The sequence below is a fragment of the Notechis scutatus genome, chromosome 1, assembly GCF_049901735.1.
Source record: "Notechis scutatus isolate UNSWTSFEM ecotype Mainland chromosome 1, rNotScu1.2, whole genome shotgun sequence".
In the NCBI taxonomy this organism is placed as follows: domain Eukaryota; kingdom Metazoa; phylum Chordata; class Lepidosauria; order Squamata; family Elapidae; genus Notechis; species Notechis scutatus.
The window spans coordinates 157,720,789-157,746,440 of record NC_142009.1 but is presented as its reverse complement, the minus strand read 5'-3'; the positions used below and the strand labels follow the sequence as shown (position 1 = coordinate 157,746,440).

Below are 25,652 nucleotides of genomic sequence, written 5' to 3'. Positions count from 1 at the left end.
TTTAAACTGAATCTTCTGTGCTTCTTCATGTATCGCCTGATTTTAATGGTTCATTGTTTTGTGTGCCTTTTACAATTTAGTTATATGTGGCAATGTAGATCTGTATCATGCCCAATAATTTCTGGCAGATCAATGTGTCCTAGAGGCTTATACTTTCCAACTTCCACACTGATTATTAAAAACATTTGTAGAATACCCTATATTTTCATTTAATAACAAACAAATCTTTGTCATTGAAGTTGAATCATATATTCTAAGCACAACAGGGTGTCTTGAAGATGATTTTAAATTTCAACTTGGTGAATCTCCTTGGAACTTTTAAATTCCTTTTAAATGAGGAAACTCATCAAAAATTGATCTTGAGGATAAGTGGATGCAACATATGAAATTGACCCAGTTTATACTATTGGATGCTGTGTTTGTTATTAAAAACGTTGGAAAATTAAAACATATCTTTTATTGGATTGCATTGATTCTTAAAGCTGTAGAAACTTTCTCTGTCTTACAAAATTGAAAAGGTACCATAGGTTTGAAAACTATGGTGAAAGATAAATGTCCTCGAATCTGATCACAATTGATTAAGTACAATAATTATGTTTTATTGATAGGTTATCTATGCCAGAAATACTAAATGTAAAGTTATATTCATTTTTTCCCTTTGGATATTACACTCTACCATTTTTTTCCTTTCCCCCCCTTCTTTAATGCTCTCTGTTTCTTTTATGGTTTTGGATTGCCATTCATGCTGAGAAAAAGAAAAAAAAATCTGGTTATAGTACAGGGTTGTTACTGAAAAGAGTTGTTGATATGAAGTGAGCTTACCACTATTACTGTTATGCATTCAATACAGTATTACATAAAGCAGTAGTGTGTCTTATAGTATTTATTGTATAACCCAAGAAACTTGTTTTTGTCCATTTTAAGCCTCATGTTAAAGTTTCGCATTCTGGTATCATTGATATAAATAGTCTTTTGATTATGTTCTCCCAATCAGTGGTCAGTTGATAATTTAGAAAATGAATTAAACAATTGAAGTATTATATTATACAACCATCTTTTAATACCTGGGAATATTTCCAGCTGTAGACTTTTTGCTAAAAACATAATTATACATTTAATTTCTTGGGTTTTTGCTCTAGCAACCTTTCTTTTGTTAGAAATCTAAGTATTAGATAAACTTTAGGGCTGATAGCTTTATTTTTTCCACTCTATAGTGCTATCATATTTGTTAACTACTCATGAATAAACTGTAGTAATTATTTTGCTTCCAAACTATTTTAGGTTATGGTGGGACCATCGTCTTGAAAACTGTCAGAACAAACATCTCTCTCTCAAGTCCTTTTAATTCCTCAGTTCTTTAAATATGATCATCTTTATTTGCAGTGCCAATTTTTGCTGGAATGAGTGCCAATTTGAAGTTCTGGAAGAAACCCAATTTGTTTTAAAGAGGTGGAATTACATGGAGGCTTCTTCAGAGCAATTTGAGCATAATTAAAATGGCAGGGAAGGTTTGTGCAAATGCAACATTATTTTTTGTTAACCCACCAAAGTGAATTAACCTGTGACAATTTAGAAAGTTGATAGTATGTCATTTTCACTCTGGACTATTTCTACAATTAATAAAGATTAAGTGTTAGTATTCTAGTATTAGTATCGCTTTATAAAGCCTTAGTAAGGCCACACCTGGGGTACTGCCTCCAGTTTTGCTCACCACTTTATAAAAAAGATATTGAGACTTTAGAAAAAGTGCAAACAAGAGCAACTAAGATGATTAAAGGCCTGTGTAGACCAAAACATATGAAGAACAGGATTGCAGGATTTGGCTAGTCTAGAGAAAAGAATGACTAGTTGTGATATGATAGCAGTATTCCAGTATTTGAGAGGTTGCCACAAAGAAGAGGGGGTCAACTTATTTACCAAAGCACCTGTAGGCAGGATAAGAAACTATGGCTGGAAACTAATCAAGGAACGAAGCAACCTGGAACTCGGGAGAAACTTCCTAACAGTGAGGACAATTAGCCAGTGGAACAGCTTGCCTCCAGAAGTTGTAGGTGCTTCATCACTAGAGGTTTTACTGGACAGCCACTTGTCTGAAATGGTCTCCTGCTTGAGCAGGGGGCTGGACTAGAAGACCTCCAAGGTCCCTTCCAGCTGCATTCTGATTGAGATCGAGATAATATATGGTATAGATACATTATTTAATGCTTGTATTTTGAGAAATAATTCATCTGTACAATATCTCCGGTCTGGAGCAGCTCATTACACCATCAGTGTATGATACAAGCTGCAGCTTACTATTGGCTCTTCACAAACTGCTGCAAATTTATATATATATATATATATATATATATATTTCTTGTTAGCCTGAGAAAATTAGGTCCTTTTTCTTTTACCTTGCCATCAGTGACTGAGCATTTAAGTGAGTGTATCCAATTTCTTTGGATACGTTTTCTGTAATTAGAGGTATACTTTGCTGTTTCCTTGCTTTTAGCTGAGTTTTGATCAGTTGTGGAGAAGTCCGGAAATCTTTACAGGTTCGTTTCGTTGATGTACACAAAAGTTGCTTTGCAGCCTGCAGAGAAGCAACCTCCCCTCCACTACCAACAGAGCTCACCTTGCACCATTTGAACTTTTCTGTGCATTTGTTAATTGTTACAAAATATTAACTCTGAAAAAAATTGCCAATTAAGATAATGGGATAAAATCCAAAGAAATATAGAAAAATGAATGAATTATACCAGGGCTGTCAAACTCCCGGCCTGCAGATGGATGCGTCACACACGGGCCATACCCATGCTTGGTTTAGCGAAGGGGGAAAAAGTCCTGATACATCACGTGATGACATAAGTTTGACACCCCTGGATTTTACTGAATTGGGAGGGAGATATTGGAAATGTATTGCATTTTTTTTTTACAATGAAGATAAGGGAGAATCTAATTAAGGAGTGATCAAAGCACTTAGGGGAAGGGGCAATAAGATTAGTGAATGCCAAATTTGAGAGAGAAAGTGATCACTCATTGGCTTATATTCTCTGCCATTTGCAATTCACTAGCATGAGCTTAACAAAGTTTGGCTCAAGATTCTCTGTGTGAGCCCCTGAGTCTCATACATATGGGCAACATAGTGCACCAAGTGTTTTGCAGCTGTAGAATAGAATAGAATTCTTTATTGGACAACTGTGATTGGACACACAAGGAATTTGTCTTGGTCAGAGGTGGTATTCAGCAGGTTCTGGCCAGTTCTGGAGAACCGGTAGTGGAAATTTTGAGTAGTTCAGAGAACCAGCAAATACCACCTCTGACTGGAGATTTTACACTATCCTTCCCCTGCCACGCCCACCAAGCCATGCCCACAGAACCGGTAGTAAAAAAATTTGAATCCCACCACTGATCTTGGTGCAAATACTCTCAGTATACATAAAAGAAAAGATACATTCGTCAGGAGTCGAGAATCATAAGGTACGACACTTAATGATAGTCATAGGGTACAATAAGCAATCAAATCATACTAGGAAACAGTCCATATAAATCGTAAGGATACAAGCGACAAAGTTACAGTCATACAGTCACAAGTGGGAGGGGATGGGTGATAAGGAGTGATGACAAGATTAACAGTAATAGTAGTGCAGACTTAAGAACAACTAGAGGAAAGTTGATAGAATGTTAGTTGCAAATACTTTGCTGAACCAAAGTATCTTGGTGTGGCAGAGTTCTTATACTATAAGATCCAGACTCCTAGTGGTTAATTTTTAATATAATACTAATTTTATGAAGAATTTGTGTTTGAAAAGTGCTAATTAATTGCATGTTTCCAGATGAAATTTTAGATTGCAATCTTTATTTCCTTTATACTCTACAAAATAGAAGGAGCAGTTATGATTGCTCAGTTGCCTGAGTGATGAGTGGTGGCTGAGTTGGAGGCAGGGGAAGGGACATTGGATCAATGTACTTCAATTATGTTAAATCAAATATTTAGATGAAATCAGTAACCTCACAAATATATACAACATTTACAGAATATGTGAAATAAGGGTAAGAATATTTATTCTGAAGAAATTCAGGGCCAGGCCAAGTCATTTTACTGCCTGAGGTAGAATAACAAATGGTGACCTTCTCCTCAAGTCACAATATATAATATCTTTAACTGAGTAATTAATTCTGGCACTTATGAGAAACTCCCACAACTATCTTTCTCTAGCAGGAAAAATATATACATATTTTATTAAATGATAAACAATGTGCTTCCTTTTCATGACATCCAGAATCATTTGTCCAACTCAGCTATCACTATGTGCCTAATAGTAGGGCTGGCTGGCCCTGCAGCAATTTAAAGCAGGATCAACAGAATTAGTATAACAAGATTGTTATAAAGATAACATGATATGTGCAAAATGCCTTTTATTCTAAATCAGTGTAAAGTAAGGATTATTATTATTATAAAAGGCCCTTCCACTCATTTTATTCTATTTATCTGATGCATGTTTAGTTCTTTAGGCATCATATATGCTTATTTTAGACCACCTCTTTGGCTTTAGTTCAGTTAACTTGTCAGGTAGCCTTATTTTATAATGGAATATCTGTTTTCTCTGAGGCTGGAGAGAAATTATAAGCTTTGCCCCTTCTTGGACAAATGTTTCATTTCAGGCATTCCTAGAAACTCTAATAACGCTGGCATGGGAAGGGGCTGTGCTCAAAATCCCTCCAAGGTACCTTAACATTATGACATTAGTCTCAAGAGACATATCTTTAGCTGGTCTTGAAATAGTCATTTATTTCATCTGGAAAATAATAGCAATAGCACTTATATACTGCCCCACCATAGTGCTTTACAGCACTCTCTGAGCGGTTTACAAATGTCAACATATGGCCCCCAACAATGTGGATTCTCACTGAACCAACGTTGAAAAGATGGAAGGTTGAGTCAACCTCAAGCCCCTTCAAGATCAAATTCTAAGCTGTGGGCAGACTTAGGCTGCAATACTGCATTCTAACCACCCTGCGCCACCAGGGGTAAACTTCACTGTTATTCTAATAACATATCTGAAATGCTCTTTTGAGTATTAGTTGATTTGCTCTAGATATGTTACCAATGGTTACCACTATCTTGCTATCTTCACACCTGAATGTCCATCCCAATTCAATATATATGGTGACCTGTCACCCGAGTCTTTTTGACTTAACCAATAAATCTATATGTCCAATTGTACTTCCTGTCTAGTTTTCTTCCTCAGGTGAGAATTTAATTGATAGCCTCCTTGGATCCAATGCTGTGTTTTGGATTATGACAATACAAAGATGCATAATACAGTGTTGAATATCATTGAAGTATTATGTTGATGAAGTTCTGCATAAAATACACTTTGAAAAACTCCCTTAATATGCTAAACTGACTTTTATGAGAATTATTATATGAAATTATCCCTCAATGAGAGGCTAAGTGGTGTGCTATAAGGTTCAGTCCTGAGCCTGCTGTTTTCAGTATTTTATTTAGGCTTTGGATGAACAGAAGTGTTCACAACTAACCATAGTGACTTCAAAAGAATGAAATGTTCATTGGGATGTCATAGATAGATAGATAGATAGATAGATAGATAGATAGATAGATAGATAGATAGATAGATGGATGGAGGGATGGATGGATGGATGGATGGATGGATGGATGGATGGATGGATGGATGGAGCATAGTATTAATGTTTGTATTTTCCTTATTGCATGCTGTACATATGGAAATCATTCCTGCTGGAATTTAGTCAGGCTTCTGTTGTGAATATATGCTATTCATTTTGCCACTGGAAGTATTGTTAAAAGCAATCTTCACATTGCCTGTGTGCTACTGGGAATAGCACATCAGTAGGGCCAGCATCACAGGAGATATTATTTTCTTCTCTGAGCTGAAAAAAAAGAAAAATATTTTTAATTGTATGTTCTAGATTTTGGAGACAATGCAAGAAAATAATTGGTTGGCCAAACATTTTTAGTTATGGAATTCAAACCGGATGTTGTTGTGACAGTCCTTGTATTAGGATTGACTTAACATTTTCTCCAGAGCATTATATTATGTTGGGGATGTTTTACAGGGCTTAGTTAATGCCCTTACTTTGATTTGCAGACTATAGCTCTTTTTTGATAAAAAGTATTGTCAAGGTTGTAACCCCTGTTCTTCCCTGGGACTTTATAAAACATCAATTTTTCATTCCACTTTAATGAAATGAAAAATTACATAATGAAAATGTTTACTATTTTTCACCTATAAGTACTAGCAAGATGACAGTATTATATTAAAAACTTAAGAATGAGAAAAAGGTGAGTTCTTAATCCATACATTATTCTCATTTTGTTTTTAAACACTACAGATTTGATTGCGGCTGTGGCTGTGCTTAATATTCATTAAAAAAATGTCATCCTTTTTCCTCATATGTGAATCTTATTTAATATTTCAGGCTGTGTCCCAAAATCATTAGTCACATATTTGAAATCAGCAGCATACTCTAATGACACAAAATTGGACTTAATGGACTTTGTGGATTGGAAACCTGGAGATGAAGTTGTTGTATGCGGAGGAAGTTTTGAAGGTGCTCAAAAGCAAAAGGAAATTCTTACCATTAAGGAAATAAATGGTACAGAACTCTACATTACATCTCCACTAAGGTAATCATGCCTGAGTTGGCAGTGTTGCGTTGGCAAGGCTCATGGGATGAAATTCATACAATTGTGGGTCTGCATTGCTACAATTATATTTCAGCTGGAACTGTGACATATACAGACAACTGCAGGTGTGTGCTGATTAAGTACTCATCACAGAAAGGGGAACCAGTGCTGATGATAGAGGATGTATTAAGGCAGGGGTGTCAAACTCACATCCTCATGGCAGCATCATGTGATGTATCGGGACATTTTTCCCCTTTGCTAAACCGGGAGTGGGCATGGCCAGTGCATGAGTCATCTGGCCCATGGGTCGGGAGTTTGACAGCCCTGTATTAAGGCTAAATTCTGCCTTCAATTCAGCTTATTTCTGGCATTTTAAAATGGATGGAATCGTTGACACAATTTGGTAGAACTAGCAGTATTTATTGTTATGTATCCCATAGGTATTCTTACACTGTTACTGAGAAGCAGGTTGTTGAAGAGCATCTTGCTTTTAGAGCTGTTGTGGCATTGCTGAGTAGGAATCTAGTCATCCAAGGAAATGTCACAAGTGAAAAAGTTTCCCATCTGCGACTCTGTAAAGCGGCAGCTATTTCAGGAGGTGAGTGAGGAAGAACACCCATGCGCAATGGCAGTAAATAAGGGAGCAGAACATTGTAGTTTTTAACTTCCTAGGTTTTTATCACTATTTCAAAGACCTTTCCCAGTTTACTTCTTATGCAGGCTCCCCACCTCCCCAAAATCCTCTTTTCAGTTGAAATATTGAAATATTAAGCAGATTGAACTGAGGCATTTTCTGTTTGCTTCAAATGGGAAGTGATGGAGCAATGAAATGTAGTAGGCATTTTCAGAATATAATTTTGTACTTTAGATTAATGTCCTATTCATGCACACACCCCTTCTTCCCCAGTTTTAGAGGGAAAGAATATTTTAAAAAGTATTTTGAGATATTGTAAGAAATATGAATCAACATGCAGAAAAAAATGAAACACTATTTAAATAAGAGCTCATTTCAAAGACGGTGGAAGAGAATGTTAATATATATGAACAGTGGATTTGCTGTTTTACAAGGTACTCTTTAATCAAGAAGGGAATAATTTATGTTTATGTAAATTTTTGAGACATATGCGGAGTACATTAAACAGTCTATTGGATTCTTATAGCTGAAATACGTTTTGCAGTAGATGAGATGTGATTTTCTTTCTACATTTAATGCTTTTATGAGTGAGTAACAGTAACACTGATACAAGAGACTGTCTAAAAACGTTGCTTAAAACAGCCTTTTGCCACAGCACCATGGACTAGTTTAATGGAAAACAGTTTTTCCATAGACAGGTTGCTGTTTTGGTTTTGCTTGCTTGCCCGCTGCTCACCTGAGCTGTGTGGCCCAGTACCTAATAGGCCATGGAGTGGTACTGGTCCATGGCCCAGAGGTTGGGAACCTCTGTCTTAAAGGATATCATACAATGATTGCCGTTCCTATTAAGTATTACTTCAAGTCTGATGATTGCATATTTCCTTTGTGGTTTGCTGAAATTCTCATCTCTTCTCTGGGATGTTTGAATAATCTCAGTCCTACTTCTGAATAATTTCTACCTCCCTTGCTACTTTTCAGATAACTCAAAGTGCTTCTATAAGAGAAGTGAGAGAAAACCTGGGTCTCGGGACATGGGGGCTATTGTCATTGTGGAATCCTATTATGATGAAGAGAGTGTGCTACATTTGGCAGGGGTACAGTTCTATCACGTAGGACAAGCATTCCAAAAGCATTTCAGTGCACTGACTGTGGTTGGAAATGCTCAAATGACTAGTAAGACATTTTAATTTCTAGAGGCAATTGTGTATGTTACTTTAAATGTTTTCTTAACAGGATTTTTAATTTATTTTGCATCGGGGTGCAATCAAAATACCACTGAGGATGATTACTTCTAGAAAAGTTCTGGACATATAAATTCTACTTGCCAATTGAGATGTTTATTTCAATTCTATATAGGAAAAGTTTGGAAAAAGTTATGAAAGTGTCATTGCTTCCTCCCCCCATCCCAAATTCTGGCAGCTAATAAATATTCCTCTGTTTTCATCATCACTATACTAATCATTCCCAGTATGATTTCAGTATCAGTATGTTTTAACATCATTTTCCAGTTTTGCTGGTCTGTATCTAAGTCTATTTATTTTTTTGCTTTTTTAGACTCTTACATGCAACATTGTGTTGTACTGGATTCTTTTGCTCAAGGAGTTAGCCTATCAGGAATATCGGGTTTCAAGATTGAAAATAACACTTTTTACAACATTATGGGCCATGGAATTAAAATAGGTAAGTGAACTAAAAAAAATGTTAAAGGGTTTGCAGAATTTTTCAACCCAAAAGGATTATTTTAGAAACTCTTTTTGCTTAGGATTTCCCCAACACCTTTGCTTTACAATTCTGTTTCCAGATATTTTATTTTCAAATGAAAAATAATCATTCATATAAAAACAAAAAAAAATGACATTTCCATCAATATAAAAAATAGAGAACTGAAAAATAGAAGTCATTAGTAAAGCAGGTTCCCAAGCTTTCATAAGGGTTCAGTGGATGACTGGGTGTTTTCATGCTAACAGGTGTTTAAGGCATTTTTGTGAAGCACTCAGTAAGGATGAAATGTGCAAGCATCACATGTCAGCAGCCTGCTAACCAAAAAGGAGTACTGTGGTATCACAGATATGTTTTGGCACAATATATCACAGGGCAGAAGTCTCTCTATCAAATGAATCACTAAATGAAAAGACACATTTGACACAGCCTGAAACCCCTGAGTTCAACACTGAATGGGATAATTCTTTGTATTTTCTTTTTCTTTTTCTAATTCAGCTGAGGTGAGATGAAGCTGTGTTTGTGCTGTCTCCAGATACAAACATACAAACACAGAGGGGGATTTTAAGGATGGAAATGTTTGGGTGCTCCACCCTGTACCATCTCAGTGGGGAGCACTAATATTAAGATACCTTTAAACTACAACGTCTTCCATTTATCCTCCAGCCCCTCCAATGCATTTTGAACTTGATTTTGGTTATGTTCACAGCTGCCAACTTCAAAATGTTGAGAAAATGCAGAAATCACCATAAAGTAATTAATGTTCCAGCTATGTGACAGGAGAGTGCAAAATGGCATTCAGTCAGCACGTATGCTGCCATAGTTTCTGTATAACAAGTCCTCTATCACCCACTCCATATAAAAAGAAACATGTTAATACTCCCACTCCCACTTTTTCCATACATACCAGATATAGGTGCATTTTTCAGTTTGTCAGAACATCTAACCACTTTTGACTTAGGATGGCAGCCTAGCAAGATAATCCAGACAGGAAGCATGACTAGATGGACTAATTCTAATTTATTGTAGGATTAGTTAATAGAATCTTGCAAGTCTGATAGTAAATTCCTCCCTTTGCAGCCCAAGAAAACATCCCTTTTGTGGGCTAAGCTGCCTCTTACCGAATCATTTATCTAGCTATGGCTCTTTCCCCTGATGCCCAAATTCATTTCCGCATAACATTATGTAGGGTGAGCCACAAAGTCATCAAGCCACCTTTGTTTCCCTGTATTCAATAGCTCCAAAGAGGTGTGATAATGAAAAGATAGCATGTATTATTGATTCTCAATAGGCACTTCCTCAATACTGCAACTGGAATTGCACGTTGTTGTGTTGAGAAAAGGAGAGATAAAAGCTAAACAATCCCTACTGAAATGGATTGAAACAGTAACAGGATACTGAAGCTGTATGGAATATGAGAGAATTTATGTTGTTATGAATCCAAGAAAATAAAGTTCTCATTGGAAAAATGTATGTCCAAAGCATTGACAAGAATACCTAGCTTGGCTCTGGAAGCAAACAGTCTTACATAGCGTTTTGTGACTATACAGATCTGCAGCTGGTTCTAAAACAACATAAATGTGTAAATCCCCAGGCATCAGAGACTGGTAGAACTGTCTTCAAATGAAAGACACATTCACATGTAGTCATCCTGATTGAAGCTTTGTGAGAGGTATCCATATATGATACCCTTCAATTCCTCATAATGCTTTAGTTTTCTTGTGGATTTCACCCCCTTTTATAGAATAAAAAAAAATCTTATGGAAAATTGAATAACTCATATTGATAAGAAATATAATTAGACTAGAACTAGACTCCTGGTTTCTATGCCAGCATTGTAATCTCTTCATCAATTTCTACTATTTCTACTATTGACCTCACCCCTTTCCTAAGAGGTCTGTAGGGGGTGTTCATAAGCACATCAACCATCCCTGTCCTATTGTTTCTTTTATTTTTCTTATGTGTATCCATGTATTCATAACTATGTTTTTACTTATACCTATTATCTTGTAAGACTGACAAACCAAATAAAATAAATAAATAAAATAAAATAAATATATCATACATTGAGTACATTCAATTTGTATGACATATCAAACAAAATAGATTTGGATCTCACAAAATAGAACACATTTCTTCTAAAATCCTTCCTTCCTTCCTTCCCTCCCTCCCTCCCCCCCTCCCTCCCCCTTTCCTCTCACTCTAAGATGCTTACAAAAATAGAAACAACATATAAAAAAATTAACCGAAACAACTGCAAAATAATCACAAGATGGCAATCCAACAATAAAGCAAACATAAACATATGGCAGCCATCAGTTTTTTGGACAAAGAGTTGATCCAGATGGCTGTATTAAATTTTTATCCACTAGTCTTTGAACTGAAAGAAAAGTATTGGTGTAATCCATGATCCCCATGGCTAATCCCTATTTTAAAACTGGAACTGGACTGACAAAAGCTACTGTTCTCATTAGCCTATTGAGAGCAAGTTAAAGAAAAGGATTAATACAGATTCTGATTTTATTTACTCTTCCATTTCGCCTGCTGATGGGAAATCAGCCATCAATCATTCTTGCATGTATTTATTTATTTGGGTTTTCTTACTTCCCAATCCTAAAGATCTGTGGTTGTGTATGTCAGAAATATAACACTGAAAGCACAAATAGCAAATTAGTGTCCTCATTAAAAAGCTGGTGCTCAGGACTCCCTGAAACAGTATAGATTTAATTTGTTTATGAAATGCTGACAAATTAGAGGCTGCACTTATTTCAATGGAAGAGAGCACCCCAAAGTAAGGGCAACCATAGAGAAGATCCTGTACGAGAAGGGCAGCTTTGGAGAAGTATAGGTAAGAACTTAGAATGGCAGGTATAGCTATTGTCTAGCTGTCCAACAAATATAATGCAAGAGTGGGGCAATTTGTGGGATGGAGAACTTCTGATGTGCCTCTTTGTTGTAATCCCTCATCTTGTGAATACAAGCTAATTACATGTCCAAAAATAAATCAAGATCCACACCCATCTTCCTAACTTTCCTAGGGGCCTGAAGACCTGCCTCTGCCAATTGGCCTGGGGCTCCACCAGCATGCATGATATTGGAGATGGCCAATGGATTAAGACATGCCCCCAACTCTCCCATGCACATCCTGCTCCCCTCCTCCCCATCTTTTTAATTGTAAATTATTATTGTGCATTTTGATTGTTCAATGTTGTATCAATGTTTAGTGTTCATAAGTTACTCAGAATTGCTTCTAGGCAAGATGGGTAGCAAGCAAGTCTAATCAACCAACCAACCAGCAAACTATCAGGTCACAGGAGGTGATGATAATGAGTGAATTCTGTCCTCAACTAGTGTTTCAAGAGAAGGGCAATGTAGTGAGTGACCAAGGAGTCCAGTCCTGACCTGACAGCTCATGGCACCAGAGGAAGCCAGTGTAGAGCCATGAAAAACACATTATTGTGATTGGCTGATGTGCAGTAACAACATCATAACCATTGTATCCTTACCAAATAAAGCCAATGCCATAATGAAATAGCCAAAGGCACTGTTCCTGCACCAAAGTAAAAAAACAACAACAATAAAATGTATAGCTTGAAAAACATGAAATGCTGTCAATGATGGAAGAACTAGCAATGTGAGCCAGCCCATGCAGGTGATTCTTCCTTGGTTTAATCAACCCTTTGTGCAGCAGATAACCAGAATTTACATAAAGACCATTACACCTACATAAAATACAACAACAAACAGATCTGTGTCTCTCAGGAATCCAAACAGGGCCTGAAGAGCATTTTCAAATGCATTGGTTGGGTATTATGTAAACTGATGCTTTTGAAGAAGCTAAACCCCAAAAACTTTAACCTTAGACTGTCTACTATTGACCTCACCCCTTTCCTAAGAGGTCTGTAGGGGGTGTGCATAAGCGCACCAACGTGCCTACCGTCCCTGTCCTATTGTTTCTCTTATTCTTCTTTTATTTTTCTTATATGTACCCATTTCATGTATTCACAACTATGTATACACTTATACTTATTATCTTGTAAACAATTGGCAAATCAAATAAATCAAATAAATAAAATAAAATAAAATAAATAAATAGTTGCCTGGTCTCTCCTGCAGCTCAAGTCACAAATACCATAAAGAACAGTTCCCCGCAACCAGAGGGGAAGGAATATCCCTGAAGGTCCCTAAATGGGCTATAAAGGCCTGAGATAATAAACCACAACTAAATGAGCAATTACATTCCATTTACTGGATATAGTTTTCAATCACCATTGCATCTAGTTTACTGGCTGTAGGTTTTATCCCTAATAAAAACTATATCTAGACAATTGGGAAATTCCTACTTTAAAACTGGAACAGCCAAAGATAACTGTAAGCTTTTTCAAGTATGGGCTGGGGATAAGATGAAAGATATGGCAAAAAAAAAATGTTACCAGGGCATATTCATGCTGCAGTAAGGGGGAAAACCCCAAGTGAAAGTGGATTTGTGTAATCAAGCTTCTTGACTAGGAACACTTTAGCCTGGAGAATAGAGAAGCCAGCTAAGCCAGCAGTATCCGGTCAAAGGAAGACAGATCTGAGTTTAATTTACTATGTTTCCGTTCCTATGGGATCTGTTGTTCTTCTGCTTTCAACAGTTATTAAAGATAAGCACTGCTGCTGGCTGCTTATAATGACACTTTCATAAATATATATAGAATATGATGATTTTGATACAACAGTAATGCTCCAGTAGATCAAAATCATCTAAAAAAGAATTTTGATCAGGACAAAAATGTTTGCACACTATATAACCAGATCTAGGCCAGCAGCAATTACTGAGTGAAGAGCAACACACACCAAGCAACAGAACAAAGGCTTATTAAAGGATGCGAAACAGGTCTTGATATTTATAAATGCACCACAAAGCTCATCATCAACAAAGCACGCACAATGTACTTTTAACATAAGCTAAATCAATTAACCAGATCAACACCATGTTAGTAGTCTTTGTACAGCTTCAGCAACTTTAGGCACACTAGTGTGTAAAACACAGCAGCACATGCTCAAACACACAGCACACCCCTCTTTCCTTTACCAGAATGCAGAATAAAGTGCTCCGTATATTGGTCCAAGTCTGATCTCTAACTACAACTCACCCACATTTACTTTCACTTCCCTGCAGCAAAGTTTTTTTAAAACAGCAATTATTTACCAAGCAGATTGGCAGCTATACAGCTGCTATTGGGACTTGAGCTTATCTACTGTTGTCCTCAGAAGAGTCCATTTCTCCATCACTTCATTAAGCCTAAATCCATAGCAGCTGTGGCCATGAATAATAGGGTGGGTGCAAAAAAGATAGATAGATAGATGATAGATAGATAGATAGATAGATAGATAGATAGATAGATAGATAGATAGATAGATAGATAGATAGATAGATAGAGAGGCAGGCAGGCAGGCAGGCAGGCAGGCAGGCAGGCAGGCAGGCAGGCAGGCTGTTATGTGATAATTTATTAATTTGTAATTCTATGTTTAGGAGCATGGCATGGCAATAATAAAATAAGACACAATACAATTATTGGACTAGTGGGCACTGATGGCCTTTCCAATACTGAAGTTCTGTCCCCAGCTGGAATATATATCCAGTCTCCTGATAATTTGATAGAGGTAAGATATAAAGACAATACTATTGTACAATGGGAAAGCAAAAAACAAGTGACATTGTGATACATTTTCTTGAAACTTCCTCACCCCAACAGTTAGATTTGTAGATAAAATCGTTTTGCTATTTCTTGCATTTCTTTCTATCTCTATTTCTTCAGTTCAGTTCTGAACTGAAGAAGCTTCTGAACTGAAGAAGTTTCTTGGATGAGAAGTGAAACATTTTCAAGGAAAAGAAACTAAGAAAGCCCAGTTCTGTCTGAAAAAGCACCTTGGGGTTTCTCTAGGAACCTTGATTAAATAGTGTGCAAGAGGGGCTATATATCTTTCAGTTTTCAAAAAAAAATCATCCATTGGAAAAGAGAGGAGAAAGCAAGTAGAAACAAAGCAAATATAAATAAATGCTTAGTTTTCAACATTGCATTAAACAAGTATGTATAGTGCCAATATTATGAATAAAATGTAACTTGGTTGTACTTCTAATTCTGTCAGACATTCACACAGAAAGGCATTTCTGTGAAAATTCAGCCACAATGAAATCCATAAAATAAAGTTCCTAAAATTGTATTTCCACTTAAAATTTCCTGCTTGCCTAAAAGTACTGCTGTCGAGCTACTCTTCCTCTCCATAAATATTCCCTCCCCTCCTCAGGTTAAAAATAATTTCTGGACTGGCATCCTAGGTAAACATCCAGTGACATAATATGAGTTGACAATGGAAGCTCTACATTAACTGTGCTATGGGCAGTATGATATGCAAAGCTATATTTCTGCAACAAGGTGCCTAAACTTGTGCTGTAGGCATTACTCGTATCTCTTTGCTTTGCACCTGAAGAAAAATGTCATGCACCATGACAGCGAGAAAACTGGATAGGTCACAAGTCTGGAAACAGGATCTGGGGCCTTTCTTTCTCAAGCTACTGATTCTACTGATTCTTTTTGATCTAGGTCACAACTAGTGTTCTCAAAGCTATTCATCCAGCAACCTCTGGCAAGTAAGTGGGTGGTTGTGCTTGCAATCCCTTTGGGGACATAACCACTTGGCAAGCATTTAATATGACACCAGTGAGCACCTTTTGGCTACTGCACATCTGGATCAGATTTCTATTGTGATTTTGTGTGTGTGTGTGTGCTGAACTTTAGGCAATATTCTCAGTTAATTGCCTTCTCTCTTAGAGTCTCTTACTTTTGAACCTTGATTTGGTAATGAAATATTTTTATTTCAAATAGATACACTAGGGGGAAAAAGCATGCTGCTATTAATGAGATGCTGTAGGCTGATAGATGCTCACCTAATTGTGGTATTTTTATAATGTATTTTACTTAATTAATACAGTATTTTTATTTTTCTTATTGCTTTTCTTATGATATATATTCAAGTACATCTACAGCAGAATCCATTTGGTTTGTATTTTAAGATGAACTTACCTTGATTCTCATTCCTGATCTATAATGTGAATCAGAAGTCAATTGTTCCCCCCACCCCAAAAAAACATACAAAAGCGTGTATAGTAAGAAAAATAGTAGTACTTATTAAGAGATTAGGGAAATTCTATGTCCAAGTTCCCATCTGACCATAATGCTAACTGAATGAGTTGGGGCCAGCCACAGCCAGTCTAACTACTGTATATCGCAGAGTAGCTCTGGTGCTAAAAAGTGAGGGAAGAAAACTACTTTGAGCCCCTGAAGAAAACAGAAGCAGGAAGAGGAAGTCCATATTATGAAAAACTACTCAAAGTGTTGCAGAAATAAAATGGAACCAATTTTTTGTATAATGATAAAAATCATGTTTAAAAAGAACTAAAACTGAAATCCAGGATTTGATGTCAATGTTTGTAATAGTTGGAGAGGGGGCACGTTTCAGCGGTGAAATTCAATCACCTTGGCTCACCTCGGGAGAGGTGGTAGCAGTGGTGGGATTCAATTTTTTTTACTACCAGTTCTGTGGCCGTGGCTTGGTGGGCGTGGCAGGGAAAGGATACTGTAAAATCTCCAGTCAGAGGTGGGATTTGCCAGTTCTCCGAACTATTCAAAATTTCCACTACCGGTTCTCCAGAACTGGTCAGAACCTGCTGAATATCACCTCTGGGTGGTAGGGATGATTTGAATTGGTAAAAAAATTACCCTGATCGCCCCTGGTTGCTATTACTTTTATACCAAGCCATGTCCACAGCCACACCCACAGAACCGGTAGGGAAAAATTTTGAATTTCACCCCTGGCACGTTTGTATGTGTTCTCTCAACTTTCAGACGGACCTATTATCTTAACTTCCATGGGTTTCAACAATAATTTGATAGAGATATCAAAGTGTTGTTAGTGATGATAAATTCCCCTGACTTATAGACACAAATCTTTCTGGCATTCTTGGTGTTTTACCATCAGCTGGTTCAGATGTCCTAATAACTCCTATTTCCTCTGCAGAGTAACATGGTGTGTGGCACTGGGCATGGTTATTTTTTTCACCTTCCTCCTTCAAGATTAGGAGAACCAGTGATGTCCTTCAGTAATAATGTAGCCTATTCTTGCTCCAGGTATTTTCCCCCCTTTTCTGCCTGTTTTATTTTGTCATCTCGCACATGCCATCAGATATACAACATGCACATACACAGGAAATCTGCAGTCATTAATTGGGGTAAATGTGTTTAATGCTTTCTCTGATGTTTAATAGGGTTTCCCTCCAGCAGGATGAAAACATATTGATATGCTATGGTTCATTTCTCATAGACTATGTAAACAATTCATTTCATTTTCAGTTACGTATAGCCTTCTCTATTCTAAACCATTCTGTCACATTTTCAACTCTTATGTTTTACTCATTGGAGAGATGTGGCAGCGATACATAATATTTCTCATGTTGCTGCATTCTGATTTTTTTTGGCAAAATATTATATTTGCAATTTAAGATTGGCACAGAGTCCCTGCCATCCTTCATGAAATTGTTTCAGCTCATTAACAAATGTCATGCATAGCTGCCATGAATTATTATTTATTTTTCTCCTAATCTATATTCATTTGATTATTCACATATCAGTTTGGTGTTGTAGTTAAGAGCCCAGGCTAGAAACCAGAAAACTGTCAGCTCTAGTCCCACCTTAGGCTGGAAGTCAGCCAGGTGACCTTGGGTCGGTCACTTTATCTCACCTGTAGGAAGGAGGCAATGGTAAACCACTTTTGAAAATCCTTTCCAAAAAAACTTCGGGGACTCATCCAAGCAAGAGTCGAAAACTCACTTGAACACACACACACAGACACACACACACAAACACACACACTGGAGGTTTTTAAGAAGAGACTGGACACTCACTTGTCTGAGATTGTATAGGTCCGTGATGGCAAACCTATGCCAGAGATAGCACGCAGAGTCCTCTTTGTGGGCACGCAAGCCATCACCCCAGCTCAGCTCTGCTGCGCATGTACACACACCTTCCACCGGCTAGCTGGTCTTTGGGTCTCTGCTGCGCATTCTCGGGGGACCTGTGTGCATGTATGGGGGGCAGAGCACATTGCATTTTGGGCATGACTTGCATATGTGTTTTGCGCATTCGGTGCTGAAAAGGTTTGCCATCACTGGTGTAAGTTCTCCTGCTTGAGCAGGGGGCTGGACTAGAAGACCTCCAAGGTCCCTTCCAGCTTCTATTCTATTCTAACACACACAGCATATTCTTGCAGAAATTATCATCATGAACATGTTGAAAACAGAAGAAATAATAATCTCAACCAAAGAACTATATGAGGGAATCATTGTAATTTTGGAGCAGACCAGGATTTTAAATCTTCTTGAGGCTGAATGTGTATAGAGGTTAGAAGTGGATTGCAAGTATTGCATTTCTTGTATTAAGTATGTACTTTCAACACCTTTCTAAAACACATATCACAAATATAATTATTTGTTTATACCCCACTTTTTCTCCAGAGCTCAAGGTAGTATACACAGTACCATTTTCCTCCACTCCCAATGTTCTTAATTTAACACCTTAAGCCTGGTCAAACACAAGGCCCACGGGCTGGATCCAGCCTGCGGGGTGCTTAGATCTGGCCTGCAGGGCCACCCTGGAAACAGCAAAGGACTAGCCCATGATGCCTCTGCCAGCGGAAAGGGAGCTCAGGGAGGCCATGCGTGGCCCTCCCAGCTCCATTTTGGCCACGATGGCCTCTTGCAGGCCTCTGCCAGCGAAAACAGAGCTCACACGCAGTCCCCTGGGCTCCGTTTTTGCTGGCAGTGGGCTACAGGAGGGCTTAGTGGCTGAAAAAGAGTGACATCGAGCTGACATAAGTCGTGTCAAACTGGACATGCCCCCCGATGTCAAACAGAACCCTGATGCGGCCCTCAATGAAATCGAGTTTGACACACCTGCCTTAACTGAAATGCTTGTTTTTAAAGTCAAGCTTACTATTCAGTTTCTTGCTTGCCTCTTTTCCTGAAGTATTTTGATCAAGTTGTTTATTGTAGAAATGAGCATTTTTTTCTGCCCTAATATGTTGGATGCTAGTATATATGATCAAATGTACTGATTAATTATCTACCCTGAAATTTATTTCAATAAAGAAAGTCAGAGTCCCCCGACTATGCCTTTTCTGTTTATTGTTTAAACAATTTTATCAATTGCCACCTCCAAATACACACCATGGATGTCATTTGTTGTACTAGAATCGCTAAATTACTCAATGAATGCTAGTGTGTTTAAGATATCAATCTGGGAACAGGGTCACCCAGATTCTAGTCCACCTTCAACCATGGAACCTCTCTGAGACCACCTGGACTTGCAGGGTTGTTTGTTGTGGTGAAAAATAGCAAGAACAAGCACTATGTCTAATATCTTGAGCTCTTCTACAAATGATGGGATAGAAATCAAATAAATCAAATAAATAATGCATATAGTTAAAACGTGCATCATCTGATATAAATTTACCTAGATTATTTTTGTTGTTTATGAAACCATCATTTACTTTGCTACAAATAGGTATGGACTCTTAATACATCCACCATATCACCCTCAAAAGGGAAACAATACAGAACCTGTTATATTCCAAAACTTTACTGCCTGGCAGTGCCAAGGTGGAGTGAAGGTACCATGCATTCTTTCTTCCTTGCCCTTCCCATGCATAATTCCCACTGATCCCATTTAATTTTTTTTTATTAAAGTATAATTAATTCTGTTGGCTACAAGAAGTAGATAATGCTAGATAATGCTAGATAATGTCTCTATTTGAAAGGAAATTCCCCTGGAATAATATAGATTACTGTTACTGTTGTCTTAGTCTTGAGCAAAGTAATTGAAAATTCAATCTTCCTATTTAGAAGAAGACATTTTAAACAGGCAGTTTAGAAACAACAGAAAAAGATAAAAGGAAAGCTAGAAAGAAGGGAAAATGGTAAAATTGTATATTAGCAGCATCATAATGCTGTGTTTTAAATAATTTTATGTTTTTTTTTTAGTATTTAGTATTTATTTGATTTGTCAATTGTTTACAAGATACAGGTATAAGAATAAATATAGTTTTGGATACATTAGATACTTATAAGAAAAATAAAAAACAATAGGACAGGGACAGTAGGCACAATATTTTTATTATATTAATTGTCTGCAAATAATTCCCTTTTTGTGTTCATTTTCTATATCCCAGAGCATATTATTATGCTTAGGAGAGAGAACATAGTAATACTGATAATGAATGACTTTGCAGCAAAACTTGTGGAATATCAGTTTTGAATTTTTGTCGTCTGCTAACATGCAAAACTAAATCAATAGAATTGGCATTATTTTAGATGATTTCTTAAAAATGCAATTTGTCTTATGAAGAAGGAGCACAGGTTTGTCTTCATTTATTATTTTCTTTTAAACTGATGAGAGACTTTGTAGTTAGCATTATACTATATTAAAACAATGCTAATATATTATTTTAAAATATTATTCTATCAGATTATTAGCACCAGCAACCTTCAGCTTTGGAACTTCCATATTTCTTTTTGTAAATATTTTGGTATCAACATTGTGGAAAGTCTTGGAAACACTTCTGTTGTCAACAGTGTATTAATTGGGCACTTCCATGAAAAGGTATGAGGTTACAATTTTTTCAAAGAATTAAAGAGCCAAGAACATTGAATTAAAATCACAGCTTTTCGGTTGTTCAGGAATTGAATTTTTTTCATAAACCAACCTCACAGAGTTATGATTTGATAAAGTCTTAGTAGCCAAATTCTTTGAAATCCAAATCATGTCTATTCTTGAATATGATCTATGTGTATCAGAAAAGTAAGTATAATCTCTTGAATTACTATTTTCTGTCTTCATATATCAACCAACTTTAAATTATCCATCAAATAAAAAAAAAACCTTTGGGTAATTTATCTTCAGTAATTTTAACATTTTTCTGTGAAGTTCTGTTAATTTGTTGGAAGTCACTTCATTCCAACTCCCACTCAAATTTTCATTGAGAGAAACCTATTACTCTCTCTATAGGTAATTTATAGAATATCACTTTATTTTATTTATATATATCTCACCTTTATTATTTTTATACATTTACAGTATCCTTATTTGTGGCATCAGTTCCCAACATAATAGTCTCAGCCCCATGTAAATTAACCTCCACTCCAACAAATCTACCATGATCATCAATCAATACAAGTTCTGGTTTTAGTTGAGGATTTTATATATAAAAAATTATATACAAAAAAATATATTTCTGTTCTTTTTATGTTACAACTAAACTCATTTTTTCACCAAAGGTTTTATAAACCAAACATTTTGTATCCTTTTTATGGTGGTTTGACATTGAAATGAGACACAGGAACTGTCTCTGAGAAATGCCAACCCTGAGAGAACTGGTGGTAGCAGTATTTATTGAGAAAAACACAAGCAAAATATACAGTATGCATATTCAGAAAACAATGACCTCAACAGGAGATTACTTCACCAGCATGAGAACACACAATCTTGGAAAGTCCCAGATGTTACCTTGCTAGGGTGAGATCATGCAGCCACGGAAAGTCTCATGGGAAAGTTTGGAAAGTCCCATGAGAAAGCACAACTGTGTATCTTGTACCTTGAACTTTCACCATTTTCCTATTCCTTCTAAACTGGGCAGAATCAAAACAGAATGAGGCACTCTGAGCAAAGATACTCCTACCCCACCAAGAATGCCCACATCTTCCTAGACTTACTGCTAGTTATACAAAGGCCTTACAGAAATGATAAATGATCAATAGGTTATATTACATTCCCTCCTTTTTTATTTATTCAAAGATAGGGGTGTTTAGTGGCATAGTACACAGTTCCCTCATGACCTGATCCTCACGCCGGAAGACTGAGGTACACATTTGTAATATATTAGGAATACATTGAATAAAACAACATAATAAGATACATATAGCAATAATAATAACAACCCCTTGCAGCAAGGAACGAAACCATGATCCATCAGGAAGCCAGGACCACAGACTGTCCCAGAATGATGCATTAAACCCATCGGCTCCAGATTGATGCTGAGCAATACGATCTTCCATGTCCTGAACAGTTTTTGTAATGTTTGGCTCATAATTATGTATAAAAACACAACAATGTGAATGAATTAAAGCACAAACTCCTCCTTGAGCAGCTAACATAATATCTAAAGCATATCGATTTTGCAGAGTAACTGTACGAATTTCAGACATTTCTACATTAATCATCTTAATATTCTTTATAGTATCATTAAACATAGCAACAGTAAAATTATTTAAAATATGAATATCCCTATAGTTCATAGCAATTCCCAAAGGCGGGATAAGACCTCGAGAAATTTGTGTCCATAGATTACCTCCCATGGTTAGGAGACAAATTTAAAAAATTTAAAGTATATAAAGCTAGATTTAATTGATCTTGAATCGCCGGAAGCCCCAGGAGCTTCCCTCCTTTTTATTTAATTTAGTCAACATGGTCTTGAGCGTGGAATTATGGCGTTCTACAATAGCCTGCCCAGTAGAATTGTATGGAATGCCAAATTTATGTTCCACGGACCATTGTTTGCAAAACTGATCAAAACCGGTGCTCCGATAAGCCGCACCATTATCAGTTTTTAAAGTTTTAGGTGTTCCAGCAACTGAAAAAGTCTTAATGCAATGATTGATGACATGTTTAACCATCTCACCTCTTTGAGGGGTAGCCATTAAAAATCCTGAGTAAGTATCCACAGTCACATGTATATATTTCCAGGCGCAAATGGTGGATATTGAGTAACATCCATTTGCCAAATCATTGAAGGTTTCAACCTCTGGGGTTAACTCCCATAGGGATATTAGAGTGCCCTGCTTTGAACAAGTTGGACATTGTTGAATTATGGCAGCAGCTTCTGCAGTGGTAAGTTTAAATGCTGTGCCAATGCTTTAGCGTTTTGATGAAAATAACTATGACTATCCCATGGCTGGACAGTGAGGACTGAAGTTACAGCACTGTCAGCTTTGGCATTACCTTGTGATAAAATTCCAGGCAAATTACTATGACTACGAATGTGAGCAACAAACACACATTCACACGCTGCTCCAAACATCCTTGTAACAACAAAAGCAATCTTAAAATATCAGGTGATATTCCAGGAGACAAATAAGAACCTGCTACAAAGGGTAACAAATTATACACATACAATGAATCCACTATTAAATTAAAATCCTGATTGTGAAAATTTTGAAAAGCCAAAACTACAGCAGCAAGTTCTGCCTGCTGGGCAGACTCTCTGCTCTGAAGTCACTTTTTTGTATGCCAAATTCAGATGTATCTTTCCACACACAAGCACCATAAACTTTCCCTCCATCAGTAAAAACTGTGGAGCATCTGATATGCCCAATGGTATCCTTTCTTACATTTTGGGCACACTGATTTAGGGACGAACACCCTGTCCCATTGATCTCTTATTCTGCTGACTTTGACCCCCTCCAGGAGCCCGACATTGCGGCTTTAAAATGTCCAGGCTTCCCACAATTGAAACAATTCCCCTTTTGAGCATGTCCTGTTTGTAAAGCCAGAGCTAAAGTTTCCATGTTAAAAGACTGACTCCCTACCTTTCTACATGCATTAATCAAATCCATGATTTCGCTCCCCACTTGCTACCAGTGGATTTAAAATCTTTTTGCAATCTGTGTTAGCTTGTTCTACTGCTAACTTAAAAGCAACTCTTTCTGGGCGAATTGATTATCAATTTGTCTTTCAATAGCCAATTTCAGTCTGCTAATGAAATTTTCATAGGTTCATTGTTCCCTTGTTTGATGTTAGTAAAGGTCTTCTCACCACCTTCGCCGTCAGGAGAGACCCTATGGCTTGAAAAATTATTTGTGGGAGAAGAATGAACCCTTCCTCAGGCATACCATCTCTCTGTTGTTCCACTGTTGTAAAATTACCAGCTCCGTAAAGCTGATCTGGGGTAACATTTGCTGTTCCCCTCTGGACTGCCAGCTGTCTCCATTTCTGATCTAACACCAAATATTGAGCTGGAGTTAAAATCATATTCAACAGAGCTTTCCAGTCAGCCGGAATCATTTTATTTCCATAACCAACTGCTTCTAACAATGCCTGAGTATATGGCGTTCTAACACCATATTCTTTTGCTGCTTGCTTAACTTCCTCAAAATTCTGAGCTGTAAAGGCTTCCACTCCGCTGCGGATTTAATGCAGCATCCATGACAATTTCCACTGGATTAAGTTGAACTTCTACTCCAAACTCCACCAAATCATCTCTGATAGTTCCCCTCTATTCTTTGCTTCTTGAATAGCTGCAGTAACTGCATCCACCTGAACCCTTAAAGGTAAACTCTTATCTTCTGACAAAGTATTGCTAGCGCTAGACAGTCCCCAGATTTATCTGGAGGTGCCGTCGGCGGCAACAAGCGATACCGCATGGTAAAGCGGCAAACCTTCTTCGGGGGTGATAGGAGCGGTTGTTCATAAGTAGCTAATGCATCCATTATCACCCTCCAGGTTAACAAAATTGAAGAAGGGCCTGAGGTTCCTCATGCAAAAATTTCCTATCTTTTTCCAGGACTCTACTTTAATACTACCTCCCTCCGGATATGACTTAATATTTTTCCAAACATACTGTAGTAAGTCCTCAATTTCTTTCTTTCCTACAGCACAACCCCTACTGCCAATTCCAAACCCAAAACTATTCCCAATGATCCCTCTCAATTCCCTGATGTGCTCTTTCTGAGCCTTCGAGAGATCTCCCCATACTCACGAAAAGAATCTATCTTCGTCCAGCGAAGAAGATGAGGGCCAGTCGGCGTCCGCGGCGATGAGTATAGGATGCGGGAAACGTATAGCTTTCCAAGCTATCACGTCGGGGTCACCATTTATGGTGGTTTGACATTGAAATGAGACACAGGGAACTGTCTCTGAGAAAAATGCCAACCCTGAGAGAACTCAGGTAGCAGTATTTATTGAGAAAAACACAAGCAAAATATACAGTATGCATATTCAGAAAACAATGACCTCAACAGGAGATTACTTCACCAGCATGAGAACACACAATCTTGGAAAGTCCCAGATGTTACCTTGCTAGGGTGAGATCATGCAGCCACGGAAAGTCTCATGGGAAAGTTTGGAAAGTCCCATGAGAAAGCACAACTGTTGTATCTTGTACCTTGAACTTTCACCCATTTTCCTATTCCTTCTAAACTGGCAGAATCAAAACAGAATGAGGCACTCTGAGCAAAGATACTCCTACCCCCACCAAGAATGCCCACATCTTCCTAGACTTACTGCTAGTTATACAAAGGCCTTACAGAAAATGATAAAATGATCAATAGGTTATATTACACCTTTTTTCTAAAGCAAGTAATTTTTTTTTACAAATGATTTAAAAAATATTTTAAAGAGCATTTGTTTTATCTATATTCCATTTTAAACTTTTGTAATTCATGATTAAGACAAAAGTTTAGAACAGTTTAAACTTGTAGTTCTTCCTCACAAAAGAACACAAAATAATCTTTAAAAACAATAGTCTCCTCTGTCTATATGAAGTTTCTTAAATCATCTC

The 25,652-nt window shown here is 37.2% G+C and overlaps 1 protein-coding gene across 1 annotated transcript in view; it reads left to right on the top strand.

Moving 5' to 3' along the window:
* The window catches only part of PKHD1 (PKHD1 ciliary IPT domain containing fibrocystin/polyductin), a 282,605-nt gene that overhangs the window by 122,667 nt on the left and 134,286 nt on the right, over nucleotides 1-25,652 (top strand). Inside the window, exons 32-39 of the mRNA XM_087952900.1 lie at nucleotides 6,442-6,649; nucleotides 7,090-7,247; nucleotides 8,262-8,456; nucleotides 8,838-8,963; nucleotides 14,521-14,651; nucleotides 17,067-17,176; nucleotides 19,607-19,712; nucleotides 20,567-20,701. Of these exons, the coding sequence (XP_087809026.1) occupies nucleotides 6,442-6,649; nucleotides 7,090-7,247; nucleotides 8,262-8,456; nucleotides 8,838-8,963; nucleotides 14,521-14,651; nucleotides 17,067-17,176; nucleotides 19,607-19,712; nucleotides 20,567-20,701 (1,169 nt within the window). The remainder of the gene's footprint in view (nucleotides 1-6,441; nucleotides 6,650-7,089; nucleotides 7,248-8,261; nucleotides 8,457-8,837; nucleotides 8,964-14,520; nucleotides 14,652-17,066; nucleotides 17,177-19,606; nucleotides 19,713-20,566; nucleotides 20,702-25,652) is intronic.